Below are 14,027 nucleotides of genomic sequence, written 5' to 3'. Positions count from 1 at the left end.
GAACCATCTGGAGTAAATCAAACGAAATAAAACCTCTATTAACTGAACCTTAAATATCCAGAGCTCACCGTTATCACAGTCAAACACCCTGACACTGCAAAAATATCTGTGCTTGGTACAGAATTCTGTTTCTCGTGCTTCTTCGCCATTGTCACAATGCTCAGGAAATCGAGACTGAGCTGTTTGCCTGCATCCTGAAATATTTTGAACCACATTGTTATGTAGCATGGTTGTGGGGGCTGACCCACGCCAAGCCACTGAAAGGATCAGGGTCCAGCTACAAACCAAACTCTTAAATACAGTGAGCATCTCTAATCATAGTGGTCTTGTTAACACCACTTTGCAAAAAAACAAGTGTTGTAAAAAAAGTAAAATCTTATTCGACTGTAGCAAAACAGAGATTTCTGAAAATGAGGAACTGTGGGGAGCTAATATATAAGGAACTTCCCAGTGGAACAAATTGGGTTTGTGCACTCACAAGAAAATGAGGAATTTTAATAAAAAGCACACAAAACCTGACTGTCTGTTACATGAGGCAAAACCCTATATAAGAGACTACGGTGGCCTGATGGCAAACCGCCTCTGAAAGTGCTCCCTACCCAGAACCTCTGTTGGCAAGCAGCCACCTCGAGCTAGACCAAAATAATAATTAATAACAATAATAATAATAGTAGTTTAGAGACAATAAATGAGGTTGTTTAAAATGTATTTTTTAAGTGCATAGCCAGAAAGAGTGCTTATATTGGAAAGAGGAGTATTCTCCAAAAGAGGAAATATGGAAACAACACAATTTGGGATATTTCTAACTAGCTTATATGAGCAGCTGCACATGTATAGAACGAGGGAAAGCTACACTAGCAGGGACTGAAGGACTGTAAACTGGATGAGTTAGTGATTCTTCTCATCTCTGATTTCTGAGAGGCTGTGCAAAATAACCCCATGAAAAATTGTTGTATGGATTTAATTTCTTCATCTGCTATATGAATATCCTTCCAACATCTGTATTATTCTAAAATATTATTTGATTTGGTTATTACAACTCTCCGTGCATCACATATGTATATATATATATTTATACAAATAAAAGTTGTTGTCCTCCTCCCAAAGGGTTGGAGCCGATACAATCTGCAGAGGAATTAGGAGCATCCAAATAAATTCCCCACCCCCCCTCCTCCTGCGTAACATTTCCGGGACCCTGATGGCATTCTCTGCAGAGCTAATATCAGCTCGAAATGCAATCAGAGTAATTGCGAACCCCGTGAAAGAACCCTGAATGTAATTAAATAAAGGAAAGGAGAAAAAAAAAGTGCCTGTAACCTTGGAGGGCTGGCTGGAATCCGGAGCGGAATGTGCTCGCTCCAGCCCCCGCTGCCCACCCCAGCGCATCCCGTGCCCTGGGTAAGAAAGTGCAACCGCCGGGAATGTGCTGGACAGGGCTGGGTGTAAAAGCGCTTTTGGGCTGAGGATTTTTAGCTCTCTCCAGATCACAGATTGCAGCCAGCCGTGAGCTCACGCCCACCACGACCGGCCGGGAACAGCGGGTGCATGCGGGAGGACTCCAGGACAGCCCCACGCGTGCGGGAGCGCGGTGCGGGGTGCGGTGCTGCGGGAAGAGCCGGAGCTTGTGTCACGTTGCGAGCATCCCTCGTCCAAGTCATAGGGCTTAACTCAGCCTAGCCCCGAAACAGCTTTAGCATGGAGCACTCTCTCGCCTTTACTCTACCAAGTAAAAACAAAAAAGGTCCTTAATCGTATTTTTTTTTCTTGGAAAAAAAAATAATAATCAATTGATGGAAATGCAAGTCTTCTTTAAATAAATGTTGTTTGAGAAGTAAAGATATCAGCCAGGTGATCCCAAAGTCCGGCACTCCAACCATCAGTTTGCACAAATTTAAGTCTGTAACTCAAAAGCAGTTTATTGATTGGTTTATTATATCAACCTGGATAATCAAACTGGGATGCGGCAACTACAGGAGACAAAAAAAAATAAAAAAATCAATCGCGAAACTGCGATAATTCTGATAATTCAGAGGACTCGGGATAGATTTGGAAAATAAAGACGGGAAGCCAAGTGGAAAAAAATAACAGACGGCAGATAATCATAATTTGTCTTTCAGCAAGCGTTGAACACATCCCCACACTGTGAATGTACTGCATAAATAGTAGGATTTTTATAGGAGCTCCGTTTGAGCACGGGATAATTCAGTGCATTTTCCATCTCCCATCCCGTCTTGTGTTTCCTGGATTTGTGGAGAAAAAACGAACGTGTGAGAAAAATGACAAATAAAACTTTTTTATCTGCATATAGTGCATATGAAAATGAACTCAGCTTATGGTTTATATGGCGAGATGGGTGTGCGTGGGCAGTCTCTGGGAATAATCGGGTCTTCGAATCTAAATCAATGCAGGAGCTTTTCCACACATATTTTTCTCGCTGAAGTGGATCGTTTTGAAATATTCCTAGCCCAGACGAGCCGGAAGGTGTGTGCGATAGCTAAAAGTCACTGCAGCAATTTCGATGGAAATCGTTTGCGAACGGAAAAACGGCCGGGATAAAGAAAAACGGAGGTCACGGATCATCACTTACTCCCATTTTTTGGGGGGGAAAAAAAAAAAAAAAAAAAAAGAGGAAAAAAAGAAGGGGGGGTGTGGGAAGGAACCCAGATATTTGCGAAGTCCTGGGGATTTCGTGCCGCTCCGGCCCCCGACGGGGCGGGGGCTTGGGGCCGGCCGGGCACCCACCCCTTCGCCCGTCTGGGGGCAAACCCCTAATTTTTTGTCCACGTTATTTTCGGGCAGTGGATGTGGGGTGTCCCCCTGTGTCGGCTCGGGACAGCTCCCAGCAGCACGGCGCCAGCAGGTGCCCACGGTTTCTCTTCCCGGGGCCCGATTCTGCGCTCTCGGGAAGCAGCGACGGCTGCATTCACTTAGAGGGAAGGAAGGTCTGGCCCTTGTGTCCCGGACACAGGGGGACTCTTTGGGACCCGGGGTCCCACCCGCGGTCCCCCTGGCCGCGCACAGAAGCCGGCACCACGCACCCCCGCGGTCCCGCTCCTCTCCGCAGCCAGGGGCCGTGCATCGCCTCCGAAAAGCGAGCCTCCATCCCATCGTCTCGATGGCGGTTTTTCTGCATGTAAATATATCCTCGCAAACAGCTCTTTCCTCCCCCGAAACTTTCCCATGTGTTTATTTAAAAGTTATTACCTCGGAAAAAAAAAAAAAGAAAAAAGTTTTCAGTCCTTAAGGGCAAAACTGCTAACTGCTCTGAGCAGGGAGACATCTGATCTCTCCCAGCTATCCCCTGCGCCTTGCCAAAGAGAGAATAAATATCTGATCGCAACTGAAATACCTGCGTAGAGAGAGGAAGAGAACAACCCTCGGCGGGTGGGAGAGGAGACGCTCGTATTATGCAATAATCACGGTTCATTGTACGCTCACTGTCTTACCGAGTGGATGACACCAGTGCGATAAATAGGAACCATTGTCGGGTGACACAGAGGACAATTATAACGCGTGATTGCACTTACTGCCCATTTCCAGCACGGAATATAGTGCAATTTTGCTTCATCGCAGCCACCTTCCCTATGCACCGGGAGCCGGGCTGCGTGAGCCGGGCAGGCTGAGCCCTCCCCTGGCCCCAGCTGCGGGACGGGGCCCCCCCGGGGTGGCCGAAGGATGCTCAGGGGAAGCCTTCCCCCCCCACCCCGAACCGTCCGGGAGCTGGCTCCGGAGCTAACAGCTGGGCTCCTCCGTCCACCAAAACTGCTTCGGAAACAGGAGTCCAAGAGACTCAAGAAGAGGACCTAGATGGAAGCGGCGGTAACCAGAGCTGACCCTCACAAGCTCTGATGTTTGGCTCCGCTCAATTCCTTTCTAGCGTCTGGGGATAAATGGATAATTTATATTATCGCAATGCCTTTCTCTTGGTTTCAGGTCTAATCTGGAGCAAAGCAATGAGACAAAAATTTCAGCAAAAGTGCTACTTATTATCTCGGCGTGCACCTCGTTTCGGGGTAATACTGAGGCTTGATGCACACTCTGATGCCACTGTCCTGCCTTTTTTTTTTTTTTTTCCTAGCCAAATCAGAAGCCTTAGCTTAAAGATCTTTCTTAAAGGACTTCCACACGCCAGCTTCACGGCGGCTCGTTATAAAAAAATAAAATAAATTTAAAAAAAATCAGTCGCCCCCCTTTAGAAAACGTCTTATTAATCAATTCGATCCTAAAAGTAGGGGAAACGCTTTGGGGGCTGTGTCTCCCGAAGAACAACGCGCTCCTCACTACCCGTGGGTATTTTATTCCCTTGAGAAGGACACGGGCTGGTGCTTTGCGTGGACTGGAGCCACAGGGAGGGCATCATTCCTGTGGTGATCCGGATCGTCTCCCTCCGGATTTACACCGGTAAGAGGGGGATCTCCCTGCAGAAAAAGGACCTCCCCACAAGTCACCAGCGGCAGCTCTCAGAAACTTCACGCTGCGGCATTTCGCGGTGGGGATGCTGCCCGCGGCCCTTCGGATGGAGGAGCGAGGATGCTGCGGCGGTGCCTCCCCGTCGCCTCCCTCCGCCCCCGGGCTGGGAGAGGCAGGCGGAGGTGGGCCGGGGGGCAGCCCGGAGCCCGGGGGCAGCGGGGGAGGCTGGAGGCGGAGCTGGCCGGGACGGGCCGTCGCTGCTGCTGCTGCTGCTGGAGCCGGTCAAACTGCACAGCCACTTCCCCCAGGAGCTTCCCTTTCATCTCCCCGCTCCTGGCGCCTGCAAAACAGCCTCAGTTTGTCTGCGACGTCTCTCCTCCCCCTGCCCTCCCTCCCTCCCCGGCCCTCTCCAGCTGAGAGCCCCGCCGCGGCTGGCAGGGGCTGATGTTACCGGAGGATGGGGGGAGGCCGAGGGGAGGGGGACGCGGGGGGCTCCCGGGGCATCCTTGGGATCCGCCCGTGCTCACTGCCAGGCTTTCTGAGGGAGGCTGGGAGACGGGGGACACACGGGTGTGGGGCTGGGAAACAGCCCCGGGGAGAGGCCGGCCCGAGAACCGGGCGGCCCCCGTCGAGCCCCGACGGTCGAGCCCCAACGGCCGGGACATGGACCGCCCTCCCCGGGAGCGGGGACACCCTGGGTACACGCAGGGGGGACCCCCACGCGGGGGACAGACCCCAGACTCACGTCGGTTCCCCGGGACGGGTCATTTCCCTGCTGGTCTGAGACTGGGCGCTCGCTCTGAAATCCTGGGTGCGGGGAAAGCCTGAATTCCCAGAAATTTCTCCGAGCCCTGTCCTTGCGAGCTTTCCGTCCCGGCATTCAGTGCCGTGCGGGGCTTCTTTCTCCTATGTTTAATTGATAGGAGGAGGATGAAGGAGGGGAGGGGTGAGGGAGGAGAGAAACCTCCAAGTTCAGGCTTCTGACGGAAAAATGCTCAAACTCCTCTACGGGCTAACGCTGAAGAAGGGCAAACGCCATGAGCAAGCCCTGCCACGCTCTGCAATCCCCAGCACCCCTGTGGCACCCAAATCCAGCCAAACCGGGCTGGACGAGCCGACTTGTGCTCCTTGATTCACGACGCACTGAGAAGCTTGTCCTTTGGTCCCCCTCCTTCCTCCAAACCTCCCAAGGGACGACAGCTCCCCAAACCCATGGGGACAGCGTCCAGGCCCCAGCCAGGCAGCCTGGGAGAGGAGCGGCACCCAAGGGACGTGAGCCCCGACTCGGTGTCACCGTGACCTGCCCTCCCGCGAGCTCTGCTTCCCCAGGCGCCCTTCCAGCGGGCATTGACTTTGGGAGCGCGGTATAATTATCTGTAGCATTTTCAGCAGCCCCACAATGGCTTTCCACGGACGGTGCATTGTTCTTGACACACATGCATTGTTCTTGTATGTCCATCAATTCTCATTTACTTGTCACGGTGCAGGAAGCATGGAGAAGGGAAGGGAAGGGGGGGGGGGGGACTGGAGGGGAGAAGAGAGACAAACTCAGCCCCACAAGAGAGCTTGCAAGGCCGGGGCTGGGAACTGCATCTCGCTGCGAGTATCTCTCAGCAAAGAGAAGCATTCTGGTGAAGGAGACTGGGGTTAGTAGAAAGAGCTAGTGACGCCTAAGTTTGTGGGATCAACTATTATTTTCACTCATAAAAAAAAAAAAAAAAAAAAAAAGAATCGGGGTCCTGTTGCTCAAAATGTAATCTGTCTTATTCGGCTTAGCTGGGCTAGCGAAAAGCACCACAACTCTTTGCAGATCTTGCCTGGCTTTAATCCTTAACCCATCGAAGTCTGCAGTAATACTGCTAGCAATAAATCACGAGTGTGCAAACCCTACTATTAGCCCCACTGATCAGTGGGGTTTTGTAACTTGGCTCCTCGTACAAATCCTCCCACTCTTCTTCCCACGCCACAAGCACTTGCCCCGGTCCCAATTTGTCGTGTGTGGCACCTGGCGAGGGGCAGTCGAGGCTGGAGAGGCTGCCGGGGAGGGGGGGTGGATGAAGGGGACTGCAAGGGGTGGGGAGGACCCCTGGGACCAGCACAGCTCTCTCATTTCAGCCGCTTATTCAAGGCGCTTTCTGGCCTGGACTGGCTGGAGGAGTACGGGCCGAAGAAAATCCCAGCAGAACCAATTCCTGTCCCAAAAAGCTTCCAAACTGTCCTCTAGGAAATGTCAATAACACCCCAGCTGCGGAGCGAGTGGGACACCGTGCTTTGTATTAGGGGGACCGGGAACATCCACGACTGCTGCATAGGCTAGCGGGAAGGTCGGAGTACCAAGCGAGAACCACATTAGCTGGTGAAAACCTGCATGTTTTGTGGAAGGGACGTAATCGAAAAGGCTCGGGGAGCACAGACCTGCAGCTGTCCAAGACCAAGCCCGCAGCCTTGTCTGAGCCTCCCCTGGAGTCAGGGCACGGAGCGCGGAGCTGAGCGCCCAGCCCCAGACCGGGCAGATGCTCTGCCCCCTTTCCAGAGTGTTTTGGGTTATACAGCCTCGGTTGTAACCAGCACCAAAACGGATCCCAAACTCTGCGTTTTCTGGACGTTAAAAAAAACAGCGAAAGTTACGGGCACAGCATGAAATAACGCCCGGTGTAAGATTAAAATCATTACGAAAAGAACACTATGCATTTGCTTTTATCCACGCCGTAATTAGAAACGCTTTTAAAATGATACTCTTTATTCATACCACTGGTAGGAAGCCCAAAAGTGAGAGAATCGCTTTCATAGTACTAGTCTGATATGCCTCTTAATTAAGGACTGCGTGGCCCTAATTTATTAAAGCTCATCTATTCATCACGTGTGTAATTGACGCTGGAAAAATAATAATTAGAGATCTAACCTCCGCAGCGTGTTTTCCCTCAGCTCAGCTCCTGCTGCCGAGGAAACGCAAACAACCCCCTACTTTTTGGGGGGTAAAAATGCGAAGAACAAACTGCCGCGTTTCTTCGCTGAGCGAGGGTCCAGAACCCTTAGCATACACACAGACAGTGTCCTCGGGAAAAAATAAATAAGTAAATAAAAATCTCGGTTTTAGGGGATGCGGCCGGGGTCGGGCAGACCCCGGGGGGGGCGGCGGGGCTGGGGCGCGGCGGTGCCTGGGGGGCGTCGGGGGCGCGGCCGGGGGGAGACCGGGGACGGCCGGGAGGGGCCGGGCCGGCGGCGAGAGGAGGCAGAGCCGCGATCTTCTAAAGTTTTCCTCTTCGCCTAATCATCAGCCCTTAATTACCCCGGCGGCTCTTTTCTTGCTTTGCTCTGATTATAGCCCTTGGACGGCTCCTTAATGGCACGGCTCCGCTGGCTGCCCGTGTCATTAAGCGCTAATTCATTTCGGAGGGGACTCTGGGGGGGGGGGGGGCAGGGGGGGAGGGGTGAGGAGGGGGAACACCCCGAGCAAAATAAGCCCCGAGAAAAAAAAAAAAAAAAAGTTAAAATAAATAAATAAATAAAGTTTCTCCCCACCCTCCCTCCCTCCCCCGAGCCAATGGCGTGAGTCACCCCGCGACGTCAGGGCCCAGCTCGGCCTCTGATTGGCCCGCGGGGCGTTTACTCCACTTCCCAAAGGAGGAAAGAGCCGGGGAGCCCCCAGAGGGGGGAAAAAAGGGGGGCGGCTCCGCAGCGCCTCACTCGCGCAGTCCCCGCGCAGGGCCGGGTAGAGGCGCAGCGCAGCTCCCCGGGCGGCCCCGCTCCAGCCTTCCTCCTCACCCGCGATGGCTTCTCCTTCCAAGGCGAAGGAGGTTTTCTCCTCCGACGAGGAGGGCCCGGCGGCCGGCTCCGAGGAGCACCACAAAGTCAAGGTGTCCAGCTTGCCGTTCAGCGTGGAAGCCCTCATGTCCGACAAGAAACCCCCCAAAGAGCTGCCGCTGGCCGCGGCGGGGGGCAGCGCCGACGGGGCGGCCGTGGGCACCTCCAGGAACCTGCTGCTGCCGGGCCACGGCTCCCGGGACGCGCACAGCCCCCCCGGGGCTCTTACAAAAACCTTCGACACCGCCTCGGTTAAATCGGAGAACTCGGAGGACGGCACGTCCTGGATCCAAGAGGCCGGCAGATATTCGCCTCCGCCAAGTGAGTGGCCGGGGAAGCGGCGGAGGGCAGCGCAGGGCTTCGCGGTGCCCCCGCGGATGGGGAGCGAGGGGAGGTGGGCACCGGGAACCGGCCAGCGGGCTCCGGGTACCGGGCTCCGAGCCGCGGCCCCGAGCTGTGCGGTTCCCCAGGCACCGAGCTGCCCGGCAGCACGTTGGCCATATCCATCTAGACACTATATTTCTGTATATGTTGCTTTCTGCCTGTGTTTACATTTTATCTTCATGTTACTTGGGCGTTTATATACACACCACAGTTATATATTTACGCATCTATATATGATTGTATATATATAAATATAAAATATTTTTTTAAAACCGTACAAAGATCGGGAGCTCCCTTTCCCTACATTCGGCTCCCCTGCTGCCACTTTGTACTTTTCTGTCATCCCCTTGTAGTGAGAACTGGAATTGCTCCATCTCGTTCTTGCTTATACGAAATGTTCAAAGCAATCTCCTCCTCGCTCTTAAATCCTAGAAATTCTTCCTTCGCATCTTGCGCGCTTTCGGTGCGCTGTCTCCCACTGCGGTCTGTCCTGGACCGATGGATCTGTCCTGCCTCTCTCATCCTCGCTGCAAGCAGCCTGTCAAAGTTTTCCGAGCTGGGCCTGACCTCTTTACCCTCCCGACCCCCCTCCCACCGTCGTGGGGACACAGATCCGGAGGTGACAGGTCACTTTTTAAACCCCTTTGGGGTTCTACCCGCGCTGCTGTGTCTGTGCTGAGTTGCATTTCGCTTTCGGCGAAATCTCCCCCTTCCCGTTTTTGTTTTAAAACTTAAATTGTATTTAAAAAAATGAAAAGAAAGAAATTAAGAGCCCAAAAACTACCTCCAAGAAAAGGTGAAAAGCGTAGCCCGGCAGTGCTAGACTCTGCCTTCCCATCGCCAAGAGCCTTGGCAGAGAGGCACCTGTATTAGCAGATCGATCTCCACTAATCTATGCATCCCTGGCTTGCCTGATGAAAACTAAATTCTCTACTTTATGCAAGTTAATGGCTTTGTCGATGCGAACTATTTATCAGGACGGTCTTGCAGAACTTGCTCCTGTAAACTATTATTACAAGAAGGAAGTTTAGTGCTATTACATCTCCTCTGTTTTTAGACAGTTATTTCGATTTGGGTTTCAGACCCTTCTTTTCCTTTGCGATTATCCCGAATTAATTTGACTTCTAACGTGTTGGGAGAGAGACTGTGAGAGGGGCCGGGAGGAAAACAGGCCGCCCGTGTCACTGCGGAGTAGCTCCGCTTTGCGACTTTCATGTACCCTCGAGTACTCTGGAAATTCAGGAAAAGAAGCTTGTGCTCCTACCCAGACCCCCCCCTCTACAAGACGGGGCCTAATCTTCTTTGGATACTTTTTTTCTTCGAAATTCTACTATTTCTCTATTAAAATCGGTAGTTGTCGAGATCTGGAAAATAGCCTTGTAAAGGACTTCAATATCCAGGGAGTTCAGATCCCATGATTTCAGAGGGATTTGGGGCGAAAAACGATCAGTGGTAGGAGCCTTAGCTCGGGGAAGTCCTTCGGCCTTGATCATCTTCCTCATTTCCCTCTTCCCCGGCTTTCGGCCCCATCGGAGCCGCGGTGACAGTGCGGGGCGATGAGCGGTGCTCCCGCAGGACGCCCCGTCTGTCCGTGGAGGGCTTTGATGTTAGGGCAAGCTCCTCGATCTATGATTATTAACATTACAGGTGGGATGAAGTAGGGAAGTGATGATTCTTGTCCGCCGTTGGCCAGAAAACAGACGATAAACAGGGCAAAAAATCAAAACAAAAAAAAGAGCGGAACAAATCACTGCAGCGAGTGCTTTAGGACTGACACGGTGTAAACAGAACTACAGGCTCTGCTCAGGCGACCGTCCCTGCTTCTTATCAGAGGCTGGCTGTCATTTAGGGGATGGTGGAAGAAAAAGCTGGTGGACGTTTGGGTTTATTCCGAGGGCACTATTTGTCTGGGATTTAGTTTAAAAGCTCGTTTTTGAAGTTTCCCCCGTGCATAGCAAAAGTCGGGATGAGTCGGGCTAACCCAAAACCCGGGGAAGGCGCTGGGATGGAGAGCGATCCCGGAGCGACCGTCGCCCTTGTAAACCCCATCCCTTCTGGAAGCAGCTGGCTTATAGCTGGGTCTTTGAAAATCCACAAAATAAATCGGTTTCGTTTTAAAAAGAGAGAGTGGAATAGCGGGGTAACCGGTAGTGAATTTGGTGTAGTTTGCGTCAAGTTTTAGGAGTGCACCAAATGTCACGGTTAGCAGCTTAGTTATTAAAATGCTCTCATGTGATCGTTAGATGGCATTTGACAAGTTGTTTTCTGAGAGGGATTTATTTTTTTCGTGTTCAGTATCTAGAAGAAGAGCAAGAAGAGAAATTTTGCTTTTTTTATGGAGCCGTTTTCTCCCTCCACTCTCTGAATTTTTTAACGCTTTCTTCGTGAGACTTTTTTAATTGCAAGATGCCCATTTGAACAGCTTCGCGGTCCAGTTTATTTAAAAATAAACACGTAAATAAGGGAAAGTTAAAACGTTTCAGAAAATACTGAGAAGTGTGTGAACTAGACATGTACAAAATTTAGCAGCTACTTATGAGAGACTGGGTGACATTTTCTGTATCAGGCTTGGGAGCCGGGGTGACTTGTATGTCCCGGGAGTGATCCCAAACATAGCCAAATTTCAAATTGCAAAGTTTTTCAAAACAGCAGAATGCTTTTAAATCATTCTTTTAATTTATTATAGAAATGTAAAATGAATTTAAAGACAACTCAGCCATGTGCCATCTCTGGAACAAGTGCCTAACCTGGTTAAGGTTATAAGGAAAGCACAAAAGGTAGCAGATTTCCTGACTTGTGTTGGGTACAGATGCTGCAGCTATGTGGCATCAATATGGCAGATGTCATAAAAACTAAGTATTGAATGAGAAGTGTGATGTTTTCTGCTTTTTTGATACTTGCTGAAAAACAGAAAATACTGCTTGAGGAAAAACAAACAAAACTTATTAAGTAGAGTGGAAAGCTGCTCTTGATTTCAATGGTAGAAGAAATAGCAAGAATAACACCCAATTATCCCAAACATAAAAGTTATCAGATCCTGTTCTTCAGCTGCTGGGATAAACTCACGGGGTTGACTTGTTGCTCTTGGTGGAGGAATCCTGGCATGGGCTTGTCTCTTGCAGCACGGTGCTTTTGTGAATCTCCTGCTTCCGCCTGTGTTTGTCCTGTGCTATGTTGGGGTTACTCTTCCAGTTCTGCAGCTACCAAGACAGCTATTTTGTGTGCTTTAGATCCCCACGATGTGACTGTTAAAGTGGTCTACTGGGTATCTCTGAATCCTTTGTGCCCTGTTTTCCTATGAGCTATCCCCTTAAAATCAGAGCCAAACTTTCACTTCCCTTGACATCTGCCGAAGTCCCGTAAACTTAAGTTTGTCTAGTAAGAGAATTGCAGTGTCATTTGTAAAAGATGGCCTGTTTTGAGGGTATCACCTGTTGAGACACCCTCCCTATATGTATCCCCCTGGGCTCTCTCAAGTGCAACATGTCTCCCCAAAGCACCCAGGTCTCCCTGCCTTTGCGGTAACCGGCCTTTTCCTTCCTTGCAGGACACCTGAGTCCCACTGCCTGCACCCTGAGGAAGCACAAGACGAATAGGAAGCCCCGAACCCCATTCACCACTTCCCAGCTGCTGGCTCTGGAGCGCAAGTTCCGCCAGAAGCAGTATCTGTCCATCGCCGAGAGAGCAGAGTTCTCCAGCTCCCTCAACCTCACAGAGACCCAAGTCAAAATCTGGTTCCAGAATCGGAGGGCCAAGGCCAAGAGACTGCAGGAGGCTGAGCTAGAGAAGCTCAAAATGGCAGCGAAGCCCATGTTGCCGTCGGGGTTCAGCCTCCCTTTCCCTATCAACTCCCCCATCCAGGCCGCCTCACTGTATGGAACATCCTACCCTTTTCACAGACCTGTGCTTCCTATCCCGCCCGTTGGACTCTATGCTACTCCTGTTGGATATAGCATGTACCACTTATCCTAAGAAGATCAGAAAGACAAAGCGACAGCAAGACAGACTTCCTGGTGGATCTTGTCCAACCCTGAGAAGGCAGTACCCCAACCAGTACTGGCCGTTCTTACTGCAGGCTTCTAAATGCCATCCCGAGTGTACAGGAGTTCGCGTTAGCAAAGCAAGGCATCCTGTATGCTACAGGTTGGGTGTCTTCTGAGAGTGCTCTGAGCGCTCAGAATCTGATCCTCAGAGAAAAAAAAATGTAAAAACAAAAAAAAGAAAAAACATTTGAGCAAATGTAGGGTTTTTATACAGTGCATGTAAAAATAGAATAAAAAGGAATGGGTGAAAAAAAAATGTTTTATGGAGGCAGAGATTTCCCAACACCTTACATGATGGGGCCCAACATGTGTTTAAAGTAAAAGGGGTACATGCCCTAAATCCACACTCTCAAGTGTCATCATTTACTATGGGGGCAGGGGGAGGGAAATAAAAAGGTATAATTAAGGTGTTTGGGAGGGTTTTGTTTTCTTTGTCGTTGTTCTATGTTTTTTAAAGAAAGCAGAGCCTTTAGATACAGACACCGTGTAAATAGAAATTAGGCCCAGTAGAGTCTGAGTGAAGTTCAGAGCCAGCAAGTTCCTGCATTTCTGGGGGTAGGGAAATTTTTTTTGCATCCCAAACATCGACAGACCTTTGCAACAAGATGAGGGACCCTTAAATGCAGAAAGTAAAGCAACAGCTTTATCCACCATTGGCTCTTGTAATGCCTTTATCTGTGTAAATTAAAATTTATTGTTTGTAAAGCACTGTGAGGGGAGATAGAGTGCAAGGGAGGGTTATTAGGCATTCTGGTCTTTATCTCTTCCTATTGGTGTGCTTAGAAATCTTTGTCTACAGCCGGGTAACCGTGGCTCCACGATGGTTTTTGAAAACCATTCAAAAGGGAGGGAAGGGAGTTTCTGAGGAAAGAAGCCGTGGGTTGTTTCCACAGTGGTGGTGAGCAAGGGTTGTCAAACTCTTCTATGGAGACGTTTGGTATTTTTTATTAGTATTTGCAACAGTCTATATTAAATAGAAGAATCTCCTGTGTCTTCCTCTCCTTCCATTGCAAAGGATGCTAATGTAAGTGACTCATGCTTCAAGCCCTTTTAAAGAGAAATCCAGGTATCAAAATCCAACAGCATTACTTGTAGGATGGTGGGATGCCAAGAGACTGCGTAACCTCTGTCCCCATGGGAGCTCCCCAAGTGCTGGCAGTGTCTTCCCCAGGCTTCTCCTTATAACTATTGTATTATGTGTATTACTCTTGCTAAACTTTGTGAGAAAATTCCTCCAAAGGCTGTGGAGCACTGAAGGCAGAGATTGTCCTGGATTTATTTTCTTAGCATGTTGAGAAGAAACCAAAAAGAAAAGGGCAGTAACATGAAAAAAGCCACAAGGTTTTGCTGGTTTTGGTTTGTTTTGACCGAGGCACTGTCACCGCC

The 14,027-nt window shown here is 50.3% G+C and overlaps 1 protein-coding gene across 1 annotated transcript; it reads left to right on the top strand.

Moving 5' to 3' along the window:
* The first annotated feature begins 7,968 nt into the window (after positions 1–7,968).
* Positions 7,969–13,797, top strand: MSX2 (msh homeobox 2). Its single transcript, XM_080554929.1, has 2 exons — positions 7,969–8,535; positions 12,146–13,797. Exons 1-2 carry the CDS (start codon positions 8,181–8,183, stop codon positions 12,568–12,570), a joined length of 780 nt encoding a protein of 259 aa, XP_080411055.1. The 5' UTR covers positions 7,969–8,180; the 3' UTR covers positions 12,571–13,797.
* The last annotated feature ends 230 nt before the right edge of the window (positions 13,798–14,027 follow it).

Source organism: Anser brachyrhynchus (assembly GCF_964034855.1).
Source record: "Anser brachyrhynchus genome assembly, chromosome: 14".
Lineage (NCBI taxonomy): Eukaryota > Metazoa > Chordata > Aves > Anseriformes > Anatidae > Anser > Anser brachyrhynchus.
Note: the sequence above shows the minus strand (reverse complement) of the source record. Positions and strands in the feature narration are given on the sequence as shown.